At 42.5% G+C, this 22,615-nt stretch overlaps 2 protein-coding genes across 3 annotated transcripts in view; one reads left to right on the forward strand and one right to left on the reverse strand.

The window, feature by feature from the left end:
• TTF1 (transcription termination factor 1) lies at positions 1-12,924 on the reverse strand. 2 transcript variants are annotated; one of them, XM_007425200.3, is made up of 11 exons: positions 12,524-12,923; positions 11,323-12,134; positions 8,837-9,081; positions 7,967-8,152; positions 7,718-7,796; positions 6,701-6,831; positions 4,742-4,964; positions 3,713-3,799; positions 3,323-3,388; positions 2,704-2,789; positions 1-1,507 (listed from the first exon to the last, which is right to left on the reverse strand). In XM_007425200.3, the coding sequence occupies exons 2-11, from the start codon at positions 12,126-12,128 to the stop codon at positions 1,293-1,295; spliced, it is 2,124 nt and encodes a 707-aa protein (XP_007425262.2). In that variant the 5' UTR covers positions 12,129-12,134; positions 12,524-12,923; the 3' UTR covers positions 1-1,292. The 2 variants fall into 2 exon arrangements, 1 of the variants encoding a protein (XP_007425262.2); XR_003084379.2 differs by having other exon boundaries at positions 1,473-1,507; positions 3,136-3,388; positions 12,524-12,924.
• Positions 12,925-13,038: 114 nt separating this feature from the next.
• SETX (senataxin) overlaps positions 13,039-22,615 on the forward strand; it is a 43,249-nt gene continuing 33,672 nt past the window's right edge. The window contains exons 1-2 of the mRNA XM_088147062.1: positions 13,039-13,197; positions 20,143-20,323. Coding sequence (XP_088003188.1) covers positions 20,144-20,323 — 180 coding nt within the window. The 5' untranslated portion in view covers positions 13,039-13,197; position 20,143. The remainder of the gene's footprint in view (positions 13,198-20,142; positions 20,324-22,615) is intronic.

Here is a 22,615-nt window from a genome sequence, read left to right on the forward strand (position 1 = left end):
ACAAATATTATTTTGCATCCAAAAGAACCCATCCCACCAGAAAACCCTTTTAGAAAAATAAAATCCTTATGCGACCACGCCCTTTGTACGCCTGAAAGACAAAGATCATTTGAACTCTGCTGTTTGGAGGGACCCCATAGCCTCGTGTAATTCAGCACCTTTTCTCTACAACTGTACAATGTGAGCATGAACTGAACTGAACTGAACTAGGATCGCTTGTGCTTTTAAACACCTCAACTTCAGGACCTTTTCCATCCATGAATGCAACGTTGTTTGAATACTGAGATTTTTTTTAGAGCATTGCCACCTTCTTGAAACTTCTCAAGAAGAAGAAAACAGCCGCTTTTCCTTTGCAAGGATTACAACGGCTCTGGAAAGAGAATTTAAGCGAGGCGAGACAGGATGGTCAAAAGATGGAATGCGTTGTGTGCTCTGGTCTTGAAAAATCTCTTATTCCCAGCTAAAATGGGGCGAGTTATCTTGTTCATCGGTCCTCCGCTGGTTGGGAAACGTCTCATCTGACTTGAAAGCGTTTTGGTCCGTGCCAAGCTGAAAATATATATTTCACTATTAAATGGTTCAAATCCCATGAAAATTTGGGGGGAGGGAAGGGTTCAAATCCCCCTGAGATTTGGCAATTGGAAATGTGGCAGTTTTAAAAAGATTGGGGAGTTTGGCACCCGGGGAAAAAGATGGCTGGCTCTTTGTGAAGTGGAGACTAGATGGCAAGATCTTGAGATTTTCCTCTAAGGGAGAGTAAGGATCAACAGACACCGCAAAAGGTGGAACTTGTCCCATAACTTCAGCTTGGAAATGCTGTCACTGGCATGGCCAGGAAGAATGGCAGTTGGCATCTTTCTGGACCAGGAGAAGCTACCCACGTCATCTTGAGGTTCCAGACATCTCCCTTTTCCAACAATCCAGTATTGATTAGGAGACCATCAACACTGAAAGCGTCAGCACCATCCTAACTGCTCCAATGGCCTTTTGGGGTTCCAGAACACACACCTGCTTAAGATACATCACGTGTAGCCCAAAACTTTGCAGGGTATTTCTTAGCAGCAGAGAATCATCCATGAGCCGAGATAGGCTTTCCCTTCTCTAGAACCCAACGTTCTCCTCAACGTCTGAAGCAGCATCAATAAAAAGTTAAATATTTATATATTCTTTAAAAATAAAAGCAGGGAAGCAAATGAGAGCAACCATCATCTTTTCCCTGCGATATCCAGAATGCTCCCTTCCTGCTTCTTACTGATGGAATTTGTTAGGAACTCACAGCATTGGGTAGCGTCTCAGCCATCAACGTGACTGGGTTCTCCCATCTCTTCATCGCTGTCGTCTTCTGAGATTAACTCGTCATCCTCCAGCTCATCCTGGAAGATGTCATTGAACTGGAAGGACTTTTTCCAGCTCCTGTCCTTGTTTCTGGTCGTACGTCTTTTGGACAGTCTCTCCATGCTTTCCTTCAACATGGGCAATGTCTCTTCAAAAAGGTAGTCAATAATTTCTAGGGGAAGAAAAGGACATTTCAATCAAAGGGGGTGGAAGATCACCAAGGAGGACATGAATTCTGGAAAGAGGACCACATGGGACCTGAGTGTGATGGTATGTGGGAAAGACCTTGGGAGACTGGAAGAGACGCTGCCAAGGGAATGGTCAGATAAGAGGGAGCATAGCCCTCAGGAGCATAATGGGTGGAGAAAGGCTCAGAAGGGACCCTCTCTAGTTTCTCAGGTAGTAAAAGAGACAGAGGGAGAACTCTGTGCAAATTTTCAGATTTGTAAGATTCTGTTAATTCTAAGTAGAATTAGCTCATCTGGTCATGTTTCCTGTCTGGTCCACCTGGTAAAGCTGACACTGACAGGCCCTGATATTTTAGCGGGAGGCTAAATTTCTGACTTTGTGCTACTGTTTTCTTTCTTTGGGTTGTAGTGTATTTTTGGAAGAATATACAAAACGGGTGATACAAGTTGAAAAGAGGCTAGTTTTCACTCGCTTTCTGCCTCAAAGGGGCAAGAGACGAGAATGTCCATTTTTAGAAGATGCGGATGACGACGGAGCCACAAACCCCTTCTGGGGCCTTCGTGTTAAAGGGCATTCTGTAATCATTCTGAAGAATGATGACGACAATGATAATAATAGTAATTCTATTATTAGCCCGAGGTGGAAAGATGTTGAAAATTCCAGGAGTCAAATTCAATTCCTGGTGACTATCCTCTAGCTTCCTTGATAATAATCTGGAAGTGGCCATCACTGCTTTTTTCCAGAGTTGGTTTTTTTTTTTAACTTCCCTATCTGACTTTCAGCTCTGGAACTTCTTAGTAGTCTCCCACCCAAGTATTCACTAGACCTGACCCCATTTATTATCTTTTTCAAGGTCAGATACTTGCCAGTTCCCCCGTGATACGATTCCCCCAAACCACCCGTTTTTCGTCCCTAATACCGATAACTTCCAAGATGTTTCCATAAAGTTCCAGATAAGAGAACGAAACAAGGATTTGAAATGTGTCATCTCAAACCTCTCAGCCACATTTTTAGCAATTGTGCCTTTAAGCCTTGGGCACGTGCGTCTGCAAACCATCCCGTAGCACAACTGCCAGCCAGCAGAAGCTAGCCAGAGGAAATTTTTGCTCACTAATGGAAAAGGCCTTTCTTTTTTGCACTGCCACCAGAAAAAAAAGGGCCGGGTGCAAAGAAACTTACCTGGGAAATTTTTTTCATTCCAAAAAGGAACGTACGCTGTCTTTAGTCTGTAATATCTCTGTTGGACATAATCTGGAGGAGCGTTTCTGGGGGGAGAATGAGAAAGCCAAGGAAAATGATGCCTACATCGTGCTGTGATCAACAGACAAAACAGCTTGCAGTATTCCCATTCCCTTTAAGTTCTCACGCACAGAATTCCTAATTGCTCCCCCTTCAGGAATCAGGGATCCATTTTTTGGAGATGTCTGGAACGCAAGGTGATCCTGTGCTTGCCCCGCACTTAATTTCAGCCTCAAATCTCCATGGTCCTTTGAAGTAGACCACTGCCACCCCCCCTAGATCAGGGGTCGGCAACCTACAGCCTGTGAGCCGGAGGTGGCCCGCTGCCCAAAATCATCCAGCCCTTGGTCCCAAAAAGAAATATATATTCACCTGGCCCATACAATGCCATTTTGGTGACAGCTTCACCAGCTGCATCAGCATGGGCAGAGCGAAAGTCCCTTGGAAGTGGTGCCACATGGCCTCTGGACCCTGCGTAGAAGGTTGTGACCCCTGATCTAAATGCTATAGCCAAACTCTGCACTAAGGTTGCAGATTCCCTGAGACTGTAGCTTTTTACCCAATAGCGTTAGCGATGAGCTCCCAATCGATTTCATTGGTGTCTGTGACGTTCTGCTCATACAATCTGAAATCCCCAAAAGAAATCTTCATTAAAACTTCAAATTAACAGGTTATTCAAGACAGATTAAGCTAAAAAAATTATACTTCTTCTCTGTATCATGAAAACAACTCAACGTACTTTGCTTGGTATTTATTTATCAAATTCATGTTGCCACCCATCTCATAAATATGACTCTTGGTTTATCTTTTATTAATGTTACATTGAGCATTAATTGTATAACTTCAGTCATTATCTGTCCATTTATAGACATTATCTTTTTTTGGAAAATATACCTTTGTTTTAAATAAAAATACTAAGAAAAAAATACAGCACTAACTCTCATACCACCTTTCAATGAGGTCGATCTTAAACTGCAAGTTGTTCAATCCATGGAAACGCTCTTTTCCCATCATCTTCTTTGTTACAATTGATGTCCTTTAAAAAGAAAGAAAAAACTGGAGTATTACAAGTGGTAGAAACATGCGGATTCTGCTTCAAAATCTAGAGATATTCTAACGTATTCTGCTCCATGATTTGAGCAGAAACCCACATAATTTGGTTAGCATTGTTGCAGACCCAGTATTTGCTATTTATCATCGTGTATTCCTGTTCTAAGCTGTTCAAAGTTGTGACAGATTGCACTGGCCTGTAAGTTTCATAAATAAATTCTAAAAATAAAGACATCAAGAACTATGGACTTTCACACCTGGGGAATGGCCAAAATAAAAGGCTACATTTATACCTGCTTTGCAGCAATGGATTCTTGAGATATTTGTGTTTTTTTCCTCCTGGAAGCTATGGAACATGGTTAACAGAAACGTGTGAAACTTCGACTCAGAGGGCTGGTCAAATCTCCAAATCGAATCAAGTTTCTGAACCAGATCAAATCAGCAAAATGGAAGGGTTCAAATCATTTCAGGAAACCCCTAGTTTGAAACAGATTGGAATTGGACTGATCCAGTGATCCAAATCAAATCCATGTTTGGAACTTGGGTGGATCTGTACTTTCCTAAGAACTGGTGACCACGATTACTTTGTGCTTGTCCCAAGTCCTGATGTCAAACTTGGGTCCGGTATTTCTTTTGTGGAAAGTCTGGCCCATTTGCTCTATGCAGAATCTGAATGGGCACTGTCAGCAAATGATGATATAGTTCATCAAAGCTTATGCCTTCTAATAAAATTTGTTATAAAGGTGCTACCAGACCTCTCCTGATTTTGAGCTACCAGACAGACATGTCCTCCCGCAAAGCATCTTTGAGAAAGCGTGTTCTCAAGTAATGTTCACGCACATTACGGGAAAAAGGGATGATTTTCCTTCACTACCCCATGTTCACTCCAAACAGCGCACGAAGCCCGTACCACCACCGTGATCCTCACCACTTTTTTTTACACTGTCTCCAACCTCTGGTCTCCACTTTGGCTGCCACCTTCATCCAGCCGATATCCTTGTAGAGATTTTCCCGCAGAAGGATGAGCGCTTCATCGGCGTCCCCTTTCTCCAAAGCAGAATCCAAGCCTTTCACTTTAGTTCTCAGAATATCTTTGAGAGTTTGAATGAGTCTCCGAGTCTCTTCTTTACTCCAAGGACCCAAATTAGAGTCTGCACATATACATATACGTATGAGAAAACAAGATGGATAAGGCCTGCATTTAGCTCCAGACATTTTGCAGAATGAGCCTGATCTTCCCATCAGTGGAAATAGAACAGTGCGCTAGCTGGCATGCTAAATTAAAGGATCATTTTTTTCTGCAGTTTTTTTCCACTGTGGTTTATCAAATACACCAAGTTGGCTGGAAATAATTTGTTAAATCATAAAACAGGATTTATCAACCAGATGGACAGGATCCATGCTCCACATTAAGCCAAAAAAACAAACCACATTATGTTTTTCAAACTGGGAAGCAACCGTTTTTCCCAGTCTAGCCAATACTGGTGGGGCTTAAACAACACCATAAATCATAATGCTGGCTTGTTTTTAGCTTTGTCTGTTGACTGAATACAAGCAAACTGGGAAATAATTGGGTGAATGTAAAAACAAGAAAAGATATGACCCAACAAGAGAAACTTCTATTCCTCTTCCCTTTTTTAATCAAGTCTGAAGAGGCAGTTTGAAGGAAATTCACACTAATTTCTAGTTTAGCAAACCTTGGACCATTGCTATTCAAGAAAGCATTTTATTACACCGTTTCTTTTTTTTACAAGTAGCATAAAGCAATTTCTCTCGCTCAGTGTAATATGCAGTTGGAAGAACTGCATGGGATACCCTGCTCAAAACTTAACAATAGTATAGATGGGGAATTATCGGAAATGGCAACTAAATCCAACTTATCCTGTGTCGGCTCAGAAAAAGATTAGAATGGGCTCCGGGTTATCCAGTTATTGATTCTGGATTAACCGAAGTCATTTCTTTTCCTTCCTCAAAGAAAAATGCCCTGGTTGAAATGTAGAAGAAAGTTATATTTTTCTAGATGATTTAGGTTTAATTTCTTTAATGACACAGTTAGTGCTTATTTATCAATCTGCACCTAATCTGTATGGCAAAGGTGTTGAGAACCATGACAAGTTTACAACATTTCAAATTCTCCAAGCCACTAATTAGGCCTACAAAAAAAGACGTTGCTGTAAAAACCATATATCTGTTCCTTGGAACACCTGGATCAGGGTATGCATATACAATAAAAGTATGATTGCTTTCCTATGCATACTAAAAAGCTAAACTGGAGTTTCTGGACAGATCCAAAAACAGGGATTCCCGTCTCCAATTTTCCTCGAAGTTTTCCAAACAGCAAATATAAATAATACCTATTCAGAAGCATAAACTTGGTCACCATGAGATATAATGAAATCTTCTATTAAACAGACTAACGGGGCAGCTATTTAGCATGCCTCCTGTTTGGTAATTTATGCGATGATGTAAATTGAGGCAAAGGACGGAATTTTCACCCGTTGTGTAATGATGCTGTTATGTTAAAAAAAAAACAGTCACGTTGAGCATACCTATAAAAACATAATAAAGGTACGACCGATTTGCTAAGATAAATCACAATGGAAATGAAAAGATCAAGGTGTTACTATATGAACTGACACACATCTAGAACAGACAAGAACAACCCTGTCTGCTATTCAGACCGAGGGACTCAAGAGAAATATCCAGCGTGGTACCTTCCCTTGCCAACACCAAAGAAATCAATTCTGCTGCCGTGTAGGGTGCTTCTCTTAGGGTGGGAGAGAAACCATGCCAAGCTGTTGATGGAGAATTGCTCATCTGCACACACAGAGTCTGGGGTTTAGAAGAGGGGTTGGAGGAAGTGGGGGGAACCGAGACATCAACCTACCTTCTATCATCTGCGTATATTTCAAGGCAATCGAGTGACTGCTTCGGTTCATATGCTCAGAAATCTTTTTCCAGTTGTTTCCATACATGGCGTGATATTTATGCAGCTGTTTCTTTTCTTTCTTTGAATACCTAAAAAGAGGTTGGGAGAATTAAGCCAACTATGTTGCTTTAAGTTGGCCTTGATTTTTTTTAAAAAAAGTCCTTGGTGATTTCTCATTTTTGGATCCAACACAATCCAACTTACAAGACAATGGCTATAGTTTTTTTTATTTGTTATCTTTCCCTTTTTCGTTTAGTCTTTTACATTTCCTTCTCTCCTCTACTTTTCCTTTTACGTTTCTGCAGTTTTTTAAGCTTATGTAAAATCTCTTTCAATAAAAATTACTTTAAAAAAAACGGAGACCACAGCTACAAACATTCATTCCTTTCCATTTCTTCTTAAACTTGGCAACCTTTTCATTTCATCTTTCCTATTGCTTATCAGTCTTAGCCTGGTGATGTATTTGCTAAAAAGTTGATTGAGAATAATAGATGGCATTTGCACCAAAGAAGTCAAGGCGATGAACACCGTTGTTCCATCTCAACCTTGCTTCTAAATACCCTGCAAGGTCGAACAGACACAGCGAAATGGGAAGCTGAACTTCTTCCTACTCACAGACTCCAAAGAGATATCCTGAAGTTCATGCATTTTAACTCACGGCTGATAATATGGGAAATTTATGGATAATACATTTGTCATTAATGGTAGTTCAGCTTCTGCTTAAACATGTCCTCATATGGAGGACAATCTACAATCATCCAGTGGTGCCTTTTTCCACAAACAGTATACATCTTTAAGAAGCTCCTTATGTTTACTCAAAAGTCCCTTGCGTATAATTAGAAATCTTTAGGTTTGCACCCATCACCTTGAGTCAAGCTAGACTGTTTCATCATTCATATAAAACATCTGAAGGTAGAGGTCCTACAGGAAATTTCTATGATGGCTTCTGCTAAAGAATAAGGTGGTTTTTCTTACCGTCCGTTGTAATTCTGAGGATCAAACATTTTCCTAGCCCGATAATAAACAAGTCTCCAGGGTCGGGGAATACCCCGAGCTGTGGACGAGATGATGGAAGAATTAAGAGCCATCTTAGAACGAATGCAAATGATATTAAAAGAACAGAGCAAGCAAGACTTATAATTATGTCTTCATAATTATTGTGAATGGGCACATCTAAGTGGGATTTCATTCTGGCTATCGAGTGCAAAGCGGGCAAACGCTCACCAATGCCTTCACAAAATAAGTACTGGCATTTCCGTCTCTTGATTTCGGCCTGCTCTTCTGGAAATCTGTGGGAGAACAGGAGTTTTTCAGCCGTCTCAATCCCGCTTTCTTCCAAGAAGGCCTCAACATTTTCTTTTAATAAGTCATTTTCTGCTTTGGAAAACGTGCCGAACTTGACAGCGACGCCTACAAGGCAGCAAGATGGAAATGGGAGAATGAAACAATGTCAAAAAGGAAAAAATTTAGGCTATGAAATTGGCTCTTACTTTTATTATATTATTATAAGGCGTAATACATTATGTTATTTCGAAGCATTGGACTATATACAGCCTTGTCGAGAGATTATTAACCCTCTAATGTTGAGATTACTTAAACTTTTAAAGATAGAGAAAAACAAGTTCATATCAGTGTTAACTATGATTTGAAATATTGATGTTAATAAGTGTAAGGTTTTTTACATATTACATCCTCAGCTAAATATAGCATTAATGCACAAGTGCAAATTACATCAAAACATGTCATCTGTGACAATTTGCACTGTTTCGGTAATGGCGTCATCCTTTATATGACACAATGGAATTGCATTGCTAGGATCATTATGTCATTCTTCAAATGGCATAAATTTAAATTTGCACTTTGAATGCAACGGACTGTCCGCTGTTTCAGAGGGATGTCCAGACAGATATCAGATCCGTCATATCCGAAGTCTGTTAAATGGGAGACTGTTAAATCAGAGTTTCACTGTCATAACATTTTATATAGCATTTTGGAGATGGAATATCCTGTTTCCTCTCTTTTCTTATTAAGTTTGCTTCTTCCCTTTCCTAACCTGGTTATGCTTATTGCTGCATTCACAACCAAAATGCGCACCTTTTTTTTTAAAATCCCTAAACCTGGCCAGATCTCGTTTAGCCAGCTGCTTGATCGCTAACTCCGACAGAGTCCTCACGTGAGGTATGAATTCCTCTAGCTCTTTGGTGACAGCCTCCAGTTGTTCCATATCCGACAACTCCAGGGACTCATCTTCATCTAGAGAGCCTATTTCCGAAGGGGGATGTTCGCTGGAAGGTGGGTGTTTTGTACCCGCAGAGGCAGATGTTACGGACTGATTCAGTCTGTGGGGAGATCGAAATGGAGATTATTTATTTAAATTTATTATAACTGCCCAGCTCTAAGACATAAGTAACACAGCTGAACACCACCTTTTCTTTGTCTCCAAACAGGCCAGCTGAATGTTATACAAGAACTGTAATTTAAGAATTAGAATCCAAATCTGCTTTCTCCCCCTTCATTTCTCCTCCATCCCTTTTCCCTTTAGTGTAAACCTGCAGGGAGGAACTCCCGCTACCAAATTTGTGGCTGAAAGAAACACAACTCAAAAAGGGCAAATAAAGCATTCCCAAAACAAAGAAAGGGGGGGGGAAAGGCAAAAATGTGAGTATGATAAACAAAGCGGGGTGCCCAGCTAGGTGGTAACATTTAGACAAACTTCATTATTGCATTACTGTTACTGTATTAATTTATTTTTATGTAATCCCCAATGTGGGGAGATGGGCAGATGAGACAAGTCTATTAAATAAATAAATAAATCTCATTGTATTTTATATCTACTTTTTAGCTCTATTAATAATTATTTAATTGTTGTACACAGCCCAGAGTTGCTTTGTGTGAGATGGGCGGCTCTATAAATGTGACATATAAATAAATCAAATTATAGTTTTATGTATTTTTATTGTAGTGTTCTCTGGCCTAAAGGCTATAAAAAAGGCCTGATTTGATTTGATTTGAGAAACTAGGCTGATCTTGGAAAGCTAAGCAGGGTTGGATCTGGTCCGAACGCTTGAGGACATTAGAGTTGCTTTGTGAGATGGGCGGCTATATCAATGTGATGTATGTGTGTATGTATAAATAAAGCAAGCTTGGATGGAGCCCAGTAGGAAATTCTAGGGTGGTTGGTTAGACTAGGAAGTTTTAAAAAAAAAATCCAGGCGGCTACGGCAAATCATCTTTGAACTGCTACCGAGGCAAATAACGCCAGGACTGAAGTATGATTTGAAGGAAGCCTGAACTTTAAGAGGCAAAACTGCAACTTCACAAAGAACAGTCCCAGAAATCAGGACAGAGAGCTCTCAGGCATGCTCCACTTGAAGTTCAGCAATGAAGAATGCAACCCACCCCTTCATCCCACTATTTCAGCCTAAGATAACCTGTTGCGTTCAAAGACCAACCCTCTCTAACATTAGTAGTCTTTCAGGACCAGAATCATTCAGAGTTTTGAAGTAAAGCACCGTGGTCAAAGCAATCTTCAGTAAGCCATGATGCTCCCAGCTTCAGCCCCTTCCACCCATCTGCAATACAAGGTTAATACAACAAGGACTAGTGTAATGAATTTAACTTTTAGTATATAATCATATAGCCATAGAATAGCCATGTTCATCCTATTCATGAACTTTACTAGGAAACTCATATTGCTGGAATGTTGGAATGTAAGCTAGATACCTTGTACGGATGAGTTCTCCACACTGATAAGGCTGGAACGTTGGTGGGTGTAAGGAATGCAGTGAATATCATAAATTTATAAGATAACGGAATGAGAGGTACCATCGTAACAAGTTACCCAACTATTCCTAATGTGAACTGTTCCTGACATGCACTGTTATTGAGATGACCTGGATGGAGTTGACCTGGATGAAGCGTTCACCAGGATTCTAAGTCAACAAGTTGGGTATAAAAGAAAGGATGGAAACCATGCCCACCTCGAAGTGCGAGACGACTCTTGTTGGAGCAGGGGACGCCCTGAGTCTGATTCCCAGCCCGCTCTAGCACAGCCTGATCAACTGTGTTGAGAGTGTATGTAAGTATTCTGTGCGAATGTGTAGCCTAGTTGGGCAAGAATATTAACAGCAACCTGGGTAGCCTAGTAGGGCAGTTGCTTATTGATACACTGTTGTTTGCCTAGTTGGGCACGTACATTTATTGCTAGCCTTGTTGGGCATATATTTTATTGTAATAAATATTACAAGAAAACAGAGAAATTATATGTATTAATCAACACTGATTAAACACTTGCTTTGCTTTCTGTCCAAATAACACAAGAATAAAAGAACTAATTTTGAACTCTATTTTAAGTGAGTTGGATTCAGTCATTTTGTATCACTAGAGGTAGGTGAAAGAGCCAAAGTTCCATGCCGCTGTCTTGAACGTGACTGGGGAAGATGAGGTTGAAGGGCACCAACCTTCTTTATTGCGCCAGAACCTCCCAAAACACAACATTTCAAATCCCGAAGTTCTAGCATCTCTCGCTTGTCCCCATCCCATCTAGACAAGGACCAGCAGGAGACACTAGAAGAGCTCACCTGGTCTTAACTTTTGAGGTAGGCAATTTCGGTGGTGGTGATCCAGGTGGCGTCTGCTCATGGTCTCCAGCGGACGTCCCTTCCATCACCAGGTCCACCTCCGTAACATCTGAATCATCAGCCGCGGGAGAGCAGTTCCCCTCTTGAGCATCTCCTTCCTCCTGCAGAAGGTCGTCTTGTGGTATCTCTGCCAAGGATAGAGGCGAGGAGGCAAAGAGATCCATCTGCGTATCTATCGAATCGCTGACCTCCATTGGATCTTCTCTATTTGAACTTGTGGCCTCGGTCTGCTCTTTCACAGGCTCATCAGGGACACAGACCTCCTCCATTCGTTTCCTCTTCTTTTTCTTATGAGATGGCACGTGATCGTGAACACCACCCCCGTTTTCCAAGTCCTCTTTCTGGCACAGTTTATTGGGGCTTTTTGGAGCTGGTTGGCTCCAGAGCTCATCATCGCTACCATGTTTATTAAGTTTGTGTTTCTTCTTCTTCTTCTTCTTTTTCTTCTTCTTGTGCCCAGAATTACTAATTTCAGTCTCACAATTCAGCTCAGGCTCTGCTGTGACCCAGGAATAATCCACCTGGGATTCAGACGTTTCCCGCCTGGCTTTCTTCTTCTTAGATTTTTTTCTGCCAACCTCACTGTCTTCTGCATCCTGGCAGGAAAGGGGTGGCTGATCGGGAGACTCAGGAGGCTCCGTCGGCTGCTGGAATTTCTCTCGATCTCGCTTCCTAGACTTCTTTTTCTTCTTCGCAAAGCCAGACTGCAGAGCATCCTCTGCAAGCGACACGTCTGCTCCGTCCATTGTTCTCTTTAAAAAGCAAGGAGAGATGGAGGTTAAAACTTACACAAAAGTTTGAGTGCAAAAAAATTTTTAAAAAATAAAATAAAATTAGTATCAAGGAACTGCATTGCTCAGCTTGCAAGCGTGAACTGCAGCGCTCAATTTGCATGAATTGCAACGCTCAATTTGCAAGCATGAACTTTTGTTGTTGTTCAGTGCAACGCTCAATTTGCATGCATGGAAACGCCCAGTTTGCATGAAATGCAACGCCCAATTTGCAAGCATGAACTGCAACGCTCAACTTGCAAACATGACTGTAAACAATTATAAATACTGCGATTTACACGATGCCGGTCCTTAGTAGCGCCCCCTCACTCAAAATCGACCCCCCCCCAGTTCCACACGAGAAGACTCACCGCTTTCCCCCTCGGCAAAAACGTGAAGCTCCCTGAACTTCCGGATCTTTTATGTCACTTCCTCCTCCCAGCTGAGGAACCATAGAGCGGGAAGGCAAGAGCGCCCGCTCCTTTCTTTCCCTCCTCATCTAAACAGCTGCTAGATTTTTGGCTTAGCCCTTTCCAATGGTTCTCCCTCCAGGTGTGTGTGGGGAAGGAGCGATCCTTCACGAGCCCGGCGTCAAGGGATGGGCATGTATCCCATATTGTGTATAGATCTCAAATTTGAAGAGGGCTACTCTATACTAATTCTAGATTTAGGAACATCATGGTCTCGGGAGTCCCGGAAGTCATTCGGCATCTGCTACCTCTTAATTTTCTAACTCTACCTCCTTGTCGCTCCCGCTCCAACCCAGCCGATAAAAGGGATCCGGGGGGCGTTCGTTTTCTCCCTGGCCGTTTCTATAGCGCCCGCAGGGGCGGGGCTAGCGCGCGGCGGCGGCCAATAGCGCGCCGGGGCGGGGCCTGCCGCGGCGGAAGGGATGCCGGGGGCGCGGCCTGCCGCACCGGAAGGAGGGTTGAAGAGGGGACGGCTCCTCGCGCCGGCGGGAGGGAAGCGGCGGCGGAGCCTGCAGGCGGGCCCATGGCAGCGGTGTGGTCCCGGCGGCTGCCCACCCGAGCCCCCGGAGGAAGAGGTGAGGGGCCGCCGAAGGGCGGGGGGCTGTGGGATTGCTTCCTCCCCTCCTCCCCTCCGCGCGGCCTGGGCGGTGGGGCGCGGCCTCCCCGTCCCCTCAGATAGCCCGGGGCGGCGTCTGGGCCCCCTGGACGTCAGTTCTTCCCCGGCACCGGGATGCACGTGCGGAGGTCGAGAGTTGGGTCTGCGCCTCCCCGCTTGACAAGGCGGGGAGGGTGGGGCAAGTGCCGGTGACGTCAGCAAGCCCCCCCCAGCTCAGTCTGCCCCTCCGGGTGCAGCGGGAAGGGCCCGTATGGCGGAGCGCGGCCCCCCCGCCCAGGACTGGCCCCCTAGAGTTGAGCTCTCGCTCGGGGCGAGCGTGGCCCCCCATGGAGGCCAGTCTGCCCCCTCGCCCCTTGCAGGAGAGCGAAGAAGGGGTCAGGTGCACGGAGAGTAGCCTCTAAATACAACGCTGGCCCCATAGAGTTGAATCGGTGCTTTTCCTCTGCAGGAAAGGGAGGTGGGGTTCAGATGCTTGGGCGTTAGCCCCTAAAGGTAACTTGACCCCATAGAGTTGAATCTGTGTTTTCTCCCTTTGCAAGAGGGGGAGAGGAGATCAAGGGCATGGAAATTAGCCCCTAAAGAGGCATTGCCTTTATAGTAAAGTGCAGCCCTCCCACCAGGACTGGCCCTATAGAGTGATCATTCTCATCACATGCACACGGGGGGGGGGGGGGAGAGGCCAATCTGCCCCCTCCCCTTGGCAAGAAAGGAAGGAGGGGCTTTAGTGTATGGAAAATATTTTGTAAACCTAGCATTGCCTTTATAGTAAAGTGCACCCCCCCCAGGGCTGACCTTAGAGTTGGGCGTCCTGATCACATGCACAGGAGGAGCATTGCACCCCATAGAATTCAATCTACCTCCTCCCCCTTTGCAGGAAAGGGAGGAGGGACTCAAATGCATGGAAAATAGCCCCTGAAGACAACATTGACCATTAGAGTTAAATTTCTTCCCTCTCTCAGATGCACTGGGAAAGTATTAGTAGAGCCCTCCGGGCCCCCCCCCCATAGAATCGAAAATTCTCAGAGGCGGAGTATGTCCCCCATAGAGCTGAATGTTTCCCCAACATAGTGCTAAAATAGAGAGCAGAGGCAGGACAAAAAAGGTGGTAGTAATTGATTACTGTTTGATATTAATAGCAAGTTGCATTCATAACATTAAATGCTCACCTATCTGTATATGTCCAGTCTCTTGTAGAGAAAAGCACACACTAAACTCTTACTTACTCCCACTCCCTTTCCACCAGAGAGGGCAAAGAGAATAAAAGCAAGTTGGGCATTACGTAATATGCAAACAAGGGAGGAAACGAAAGAGAAATGCCTCTTGGATGAATAAAAGTGAAAACTTATGAAAGTTTTGATTTGGGCAGGTAATTTTAAGATGTTCTTCAACCCAAAAGGCACAGTGTTCAAGAAGAATGAACAGGAGGGACTAAGTAACAAATGTAAGGATTGGATTTTTCAACCCAAATTGAAAATGTGATTTGTTTAACTGAACTTGTTTAACTTAGTGTGAGATGTCTTAGTTTGTGAATTAGTTCATGGCTTGGTGTGACATATGAACTCGGATATTGTTGCTTGTTTAAGAAAGGAATCTGCAAGGAATAGATGAAATACATTGCTAATAAAACAAGGTAAAATAAGGCAGCTGTCCAGCAGTTGTAATGGATTTAAAAATGTCCGGTTTGCGCAGAGTTTTCTGCCAATTTGCCGAGGGGGGGGGAATACAAAGGCCCTTTGTCCTTTCTGGTTCTTCCTTGTCTTCTGTGCTGTTGAAGGAGACACACATGACCATGTTGGGGAATTTCTGGAGTATTAGAAACTTGTAATCTGGAAATCCATTTTGATCCCAAACAGAACTCCCATTCTCAAGCCTTGGTTTTTATTCTCAAATATAGGATCTGTTCGCTGACTTTCTGAGTTGCTGTTTTTAAACTGTAGCTTTCTCATTCAGCTTCCTCTAATATTCAATTCAGTTCTGTTTGGCTGGTCATTGTACACTGTGAATTTCATCCATGCTAGAGATAGGACACATTGAATGGGAGGCAAAGCTTCTTCTGTTCTGTAGCCACCAGCAGAAGTCGCTCTGCCGGCTGATTGTCCTTAGTCTTAGTGTTGTCCTGGAAAGCTCGGGTCTTGTACCTGGCGTGCAGGCCCAACAAACCACACCAGATAAGTGGAAAGAATTAAAGCTTTTATTTGCAAATAAAAGATTGACCAGGAGCAAGTTTGCTGCTCTGAACCATTGGCCTCCTGGACTCTTTCTTTTTTAGTAATTGTACAGGTTTTTAGGTTTGATGTAATTGTATATTTATTTATTGTTTTAATGAGCTGTGAGCCGCCCAGAGTCCCCCATTAGGGGGAGATGGGTGGGGATAAATTTAATAAATAAATAAATTAGTTCCAAAATAGGCACTCCCCTGCTTGGAGTGAACCTTCTTTTATACAATTCTGAGCAGCATACATAATTATAAACCAATTAAAACATACATCCCTAAAGCCGATCATGTAGAACAATGTCATACGTACATTCTTAGTAGTCATAGTAACATAATTCAATTAAAGGTAAAGAGGTACACTAAGGCTTTTATCCTACCAATAACATTCCTGAGCTAGCAAGAATTCCCAAGTAACATGGAACCAGGGTCTTGCCTAGCACCTCAAGGAACAAGCATTTCTAAAAGAAGGCAGATGGTCTGGTTTTTATTTGTTGCTGACATCTCTGCCTAACAAACAGGTCAGCCGTTGGTCAGAGCACCTCTAATAGGTAAAAACCTCATGGCTGTTTCTATATATTGAATAATAAGTAAAAGTATTCATTGAATAAAAATAGTTTATCAATGCAATACGTGAATTAAACTAGGTTAAAATAGGCTGTCTCATCATTGGGGATTTCTGTTTGTCCTTGTAATAAATTCCTTCCCCTGAATATTTCCCCTCCGGGTATGGCTGTGTGCTGGATTGTCATCAAATCTCTGTTTTTCTCTCAGTGCTGTACCTTTTATTCCTTCAAGGAACAGAAATTGAGACTCCCTTAGGGAATCTCCTTTTTTTCTGTGCGAGCGCTGAATCAAATGCACGTTGCCTGCAAATCTTGTCAACATTCATGAAGGATTCTGCATCATCAGGGAAAACACTGCATCATTCCAGGCTAGTCTGGACTGCTGGTGGTTGATTCCCTGCAGGTATCAGAATACAGGAGACTTCCATGTCATGTACTGGTATGAACTGAAACGAGCTGTAATGCATTATGAACCCAAAGACTTGCTTATTCTGTCTGCAGTGTTTTTATGAGCTGGCATCTGGGTATTTTGTGCATTCTGCAAAAATCACGTGCCAAGGTGCGGCTTTTGTGCTAACACCCCACCGGCCTCTATTACAAAATGCCTCAAATTTAGCAGTGTCTAATTGTACCAGTATAAAGATCAAACCAACCAGTGAGTTATCTTTAAAGAAAAAGGAACAGCTAAAGTTAAAAGGGAAAGAGAAGCAGAAGATAGATTTGGTGGTGTTTTGGCGGAAGCGGTTCTCAGCAACTGGCAGGAAATAATTTGCAGGTGGTAACACAGAAGGGGAAATCTGTTTTATTAGTCTGTTTCTAACTAGAATTTTATATGACTTAGAAACGTATGTTAAGCAGGTAATGCTAGCCAAAATGCCATTCTTCTGTATGCACCCTTGCTGAAGCATTACCTAATTAATAGGTATTTATAAGTCCTAGAAGAGTTCAGTTAGAAGCAGTGGCAATCTATTGTAGTTAAAGTCTGGAATTTTGTCCTAGAGCAGTGTTTCTCAACCTTAGCAACTTTAAAATGTGTGGACTTCAACTCCCAGAACTCCCCAGCCAGCCATGCTGGGTGGGTTCTGGGAGTTGAAGTCCACACATTTTAAAGTTGCTAAGGTTGAGAAACACTGTCCTAGAGATTCCTCTGTTAATTAAGGAAAGAAATATCCCTTGATTTGTATAGGGGAATATGGAGGAAGGAAGTTTTCAGTCTTCAACCCAGCTCAGTTTTCTTGTGGGGGGGACAGTGTTGATTCCTGCAGCATCAAGAAGCAAGTTTAACTCTGCTTAAACGGGCAAGTATTTTATTAAGCAGCCTTCCCCAATCTTGTGCTATGGCTGTTTCAGGTATGGAAGTTGTGATCCCAACCACGTTTGGAGTGACACCACATTTCTCTGCAAGCTCTATTGATTTATAGGTGGACGTGTTTTATGGACCTGTTTCAAATAGAAGTGTGAGTGGAAGTGAAGCCATGAATAGCTGGGTCTTTTGTGAATGTTCCCCTAAGATAATTTAAAGCAGGCATTTTCCTACCTATGTATGTTAAGGATGGATGGATTTCAGACTCGTAGGAACAATATTCCTTTTGTTTCTTAAACCCCAAGATTGTATTTATTTACATATGACGAATTTCCTGCTCTTCCTTATCAAGGTAACTAACAGTTAAAATGAGAAGGCAGGAAGCTCCAAAGTTTGGCTTTTGTCACCACCAAGGTCTTTTTCTCAAAACAATGTCTTTTTGCTTCTCATCCTAGAAACAAGCTTTGGGCTGTTTCAGGCAAAAACCCACTTCTGTTTTTCTTTGGGCTAATTGATGGTGACATAGCAACCTTGTAATTATCCCTCATGTGAAACAGTGGAAAATCCCTCTGTCCCTTGATCATTTGCCACAAAGGCTCCCTCAGTTTGTGGTGTCTTCTCTGCCTTAGCACAAAATAGTTGCCATGGTCAGTTGTAAAGCACCCATTTATCAGAATGTTTCCTATTTTCTCAAGGACCATCTCTATCCTACTGGAATGTTTCTCAACCCCCAAAGGCAGAGAAATAGGAGGAAGAAGGCTGGATTTTCTTGGTAGCAAACACATTCCTATTTATGTTTTGCTAAAATCCTCTTAAGATATCAGGCAGTGGAAGAGTCTGGTAGGCCCAAGAATGTCCACCATTGTACTAAGACAGTGGTTGGGTTGCCCACAACATGGTTTAGAAGCACCATGCTGATGTTTCTGCATAGAAACCTGGCTTTCTGGGAAGTTAAAAAAAATGTTATATACCTTGAAATTGAGTAGCTGCTACTGAACCAAGTTGTCTTAATATCTTTGAATAAAAAGGCATATTGGGAATGTCCTTACGTAATCAACAAGACACCAATGTTTATTTTTCATATTAAGTATATGTTCCGTCAACGTAAGTCTTGAGGGATGATCTATTTTCAAAGGTTTGTGCCTTCTCCCACCAGGCAGTGGGACAAACTAGATTCTTTGGATCTAAAAAGGGCTCACTTGGGATCTCTCTGTCCCATTGTGAACTGTTGGAACGGTGTTTGGTGTAGAGAAAAATCACCGGAAGACTATTGTCGAGGAGCGTGCCACAATTGTTCCTTCTATTCCCAAGTCTCCTGGACCAAGTTAACTACTGAGCTTCTTTAAAGGCCAGTTAAGGTCCTCTGGCATGAAATGTGTTTTTCAAGGCTGGGTGTTGTTTGGGAAGGTACGACCTCGGAATGCGGGAGGATACCATAAACAGTGGAATTGGCTGCTGTCCACTCGCTTCAACTTATCTGGTAGGAAGAACTTGAATCATCATAAAACCTGAAAACAACAGGTGTGATTGATTAAGGTGCTGCCCTTAGAGGCACGTCGCATTCTTCTAAAATTTAGGATAAAAAGCCTCGAAGTTCTGCTCAAGAAGAGCTTCGATGCAGACCTAACCAGGAAGGGGCTGCATGCCGGCCAGAGATTGGGGTTTCTTTGTTGTTGTCCACTGGGGCTCCCAACAACTGATTGAGGAAAGCTTGCTTGGTATTGTATATTCTGCTTACTACTGTGCCTGCTTTAGAATAAAGACGCTTTAACTTCAAATCACCTGTGCGCTTATTGCTTCCGGATCCTTAAAAGAATCATTGCTTTTGGCAAAGCATTTGGAGATGTAGAAGCCAAAGATTGGTTGGCTGAACCAAAGAGAACCCACATTTGAACAAAGCATGACCTCTTTGTAGGCTTGTCCAACAAATGGCCTCATCCAGGGATCATGACGGACAACCAGCTTAATGACCTATGTGATGGACAATCAGTTTAATGGAATACTTGCAGTCCCATCTGGAAGCATGGATAAAAGGGAGCAAATGCCTTACCATGCTAGAATGAACGAAAACAATGCATACTGAAGGCCTTGTATAAAGAGAAAGAGATTGAATTATGACTGATGGATCAAAGTACCAAGAGTCAGGACGTGAACTTCCAGGATCAAGAACTGCCCAAGAACAGCTGGAACTCTCCCCGAGCCTTCTTCTCAATTGTTATAATATTCCATGACGGGATTGGTGGAAACCAGCTGGTCAGAGTTATTGGGTGCCTTTGGGTTATAAAATAGAGAAAAAAGAGGAACTCTGTGCGTGACATGCATCTGTGTGGGTGTGCTTAGTGGCTGAGAGCACGGCTGTTCGTTACAATAGCTTGCTACCTCGCTGGTGGATTTCCGTGGCTATCTTTCCCCACCATTTTTTCCCACACTGGCAAATTTTTGCAGAACGAAGATGCCACAAAACAACTTTTGGTGACTACATTTGATTGCTGCTTCAGGTAGCCTCTCTGCTTACGTTCATAGAGAGCATCATGTTGATCAGCAAGGGGTACCTCTAATTAGTTGTGCCAGAACCAAGAAACGTGTTAAAGGGGCAGCTGTTCTGAAGCTTTGAGTCAATCAAACTGTTCGGTTATCTTCTGTGGTGATTGTGCCCACCGTGGGAGGGGAAGAAATATGTTCTCTCTATTTTCTCCTCCCCTACACGCACACACAACATAGACATGTAATGCCTGTGGCCATTTTCACCAAGCTAATGTGCCAAATTGGGGCGAAATGTTTCAGTGCCATCCAGTAATCTTCTTTTTCTTCCCTGCCTTGTAGAATGAGTACATGCTGTTGGTGTACACCAGGTGGTCCTGCCACCGTAAAGGTGTTGAAGAGCTATGTTTCTGATGCCCTGTCTCCGAAGGATGTTGCTGCAGCCAACGATGACCTCTGTTACTGTCTGGAATGTGTGGAAGAGTACCATAAAGCAAGAGATGAGGTCCCATCCTTGCACAAGGTAATTTGGTTCTGGCAGATGGTCCCTTTGGGAGAGGTTGGTGGGGGGGGGCAAAAGCTCTCAAAGATGAACAGAAGTTCAAGGGTGAATGTGAGGCTTAGGCACAGACAAATAGAGACAAGGGGTGGTAGGGGTTTGCATATATATATATATATATACATACACATACATACATATATATATTTTGCATTTTCCTTCCCTCCTCTTTTACATCTTCATATCTTCTTGTTCCTACTCTTTCTCTAAAACACTTAATTAAAAAGTTTATAAAGTTTTCTGACAGCAGCTTCATCTTGGTTAATGGATGAGTTATACACTGCAGGTAAGATGTTAGACCGGCTTAGACTGATCCTAACTTGGTCCAAAAAGGGATTTCTTGACGTTCAGATGACCCCGGTGCATTATTTTGCTGATTCTTATAATTGTTGTGCTAATACTCCTTTGCTGGAGTTCAACTCAGAAACAAGTCAGTTGTTTTTTTCCTTTAAACATACTTAAAAAAAAACATACTGTGGTTTTTTTTAATGAACTTATCTTAATCTTGCTACATTGTATCTTGGCAGGGCTCAGACATTGATTGCTTTCACTTTTATACTTCCGTTTATTTGTTTATCCTTGGTTTAAGTTTTGGGTGGATTTTTTTTAACGTGTCAATTTCAAGAGCATCCATGAAGTCTTTTTTATTTGTTTTTTCCCTCCTTAATCTCTCTGCCAAACCATGGAGAAACTTGTGTCAAGAACTTCAACCCCTGGGTGGGTTAGGTATTGTGATGGAGTAGAATTATGAAGGCCAGGTTCAGGGATATAAACATTTTCTTAGCTCTCCAGAAGAGTGTGGGAGGAACAAGAGGATGAGGCTGGCACCTCCCTGAGGAATTCACACTGTTCTGACTGGCTGACTTTGGGAACTGGGGTTTTCAGTCTGGGAAGATTCTTGCTAGAGGTTGTAGCTAATAAACATAGCTGAACTGAATTTACATGGTCTCTTGGAGTTCCTTGGGCTAGGCCTGACAGATATGTAGCAAATGGTATTGCAGAAGATAATAAATAATAATTGTACTTATTTAGCAAGATGATGTGAAGTTGAGCGTTATAGGGAGAGAAATATATAATGCTTCAATTCTGGCTACCGGACCTGGAAATAGTGTGGCTTTTGCTTTAGTTCATATTTAAGCCACTTTTCTGCAAAGGCTTTGTGTTGGATAGCCTTTAGCTTACACATTCTCTGTGTGTTCTGCTTCCCTCTTCCATATGTGAGCGTGTGGATTGGGCCTGTTCTGCTCACTGTGGCTGTGAAAGTGTCAGCCTGTTCACTTTTCACACGGAGTATATGCATCTTTACCCTCACAATTGTTATTATCCAGCCATTTCCACCAATTGCCAAAAATGGGGCACAAAACCGTAGGTGGTTTTCGGTTTGATTTTTGATTAACGGGGAAGTAAGACAACTGAGAGGTGACCATGGGTCCTAAAACAAACACCGTGATCCGACGTACGAGTGGAGATGACACAATCTGCTTGAGCTCAATTTGTTGAAACTCCGCAGGGGACAGAATACAGAGTTCTGCCCGCTAACGGGGGCAAGGCGAAAAGTTATATAGTGATCTCGTTTACAACCGAACTCACTTTCCTAGCAACTTTTTATTCTCACCCTTGACTCCATTTATTTAGCAAGCTTTGAGTAATATTTGGCGGTCAACTTCCTAGTTTCAGCAGGGGTTCCCTAGGGTTTCACACTTGGATTTTGTGCTCTTAAGCTTTTTTTTTTTTTTAAGAATGAAAGCATTGCGTTTATCCAAAGCCATTTTGCTAGGCCAAGCTAATTCTTTGGTTAATTTTCCCTTTTACCTGCAAGGCTGGAGCAGACAATGCTTTCTGCGAAGGCATCAGGCCACACAATGTGGTCCAACACATTCCCATCAAATGCTAAACCATGGTCATGAACTGCTTCGTATTTTTTAAAAATGTTGTAGCTTACTTTGATCTTGAGAGATTATTCCAGTTTCCCAGTAGAAGGTTAACCTGGTTTTAACTATGGCCAAGTTGGCCAGGGTGCTCTTCTGTTTTTTTTTAATTTATTGAGAATTTTCATATAATAAAAGGCAAACCCAAAGGGAAAAAAAAGGAAAGAAAAGCTAAAGTTAAGAAGTATATAGATGACTTCCCCCCTTTTTTTCCAAGAGATGATTACATTCTTATTGTCCCTCCTCCCTCTTAAGTATTTTACAAATCCCTTCACCCCCTCATTTAATCCCCATCTTTCTTAGTCTTCAAATCCATAATTCATCAATT

The sequence above is a fragment of the Python bivittatus genome, unplaced genomic scaffold, assembly GCF_059951505.1.
Source record: "Python bivittatus isolate LINGU-HERP-01145 unplaced genomic scaffold, Pbiv_v1 ctg000160_np1212, whole genome shotgun sequence".
NCBI lineage: Eukaryota > Metazoa > Chordata > Lepidosauria > Squamata > Pythonidae > Python > Python bivittatus.

Excerpts from the sequence above, each read along its gene's own strand:
- TTF1 (XM_007425200.3), bottom strand. The coding sequence starts at position 12,128 with ATGGACGGAGCAGACGTGTCGCTTGCAGAGGATGCTCTGCAGTCTGGC. Across the intron at positions 8,153-8,836 it reads TAGGGATTTTAAAAAAAAAG|GCGTCGCTGTCAAGTTCGGC; the intron begins GTGCGCATTTTG and ends GCTGCCTTGTAG. Across the intron at positions 4,965-6,700 it reads ATATACGCAGATGATAGAAG|ACTCTAATTTGGGTCCTTGG; the intron begins GTAGGTTGATGT and ends GTATATGTGCAG.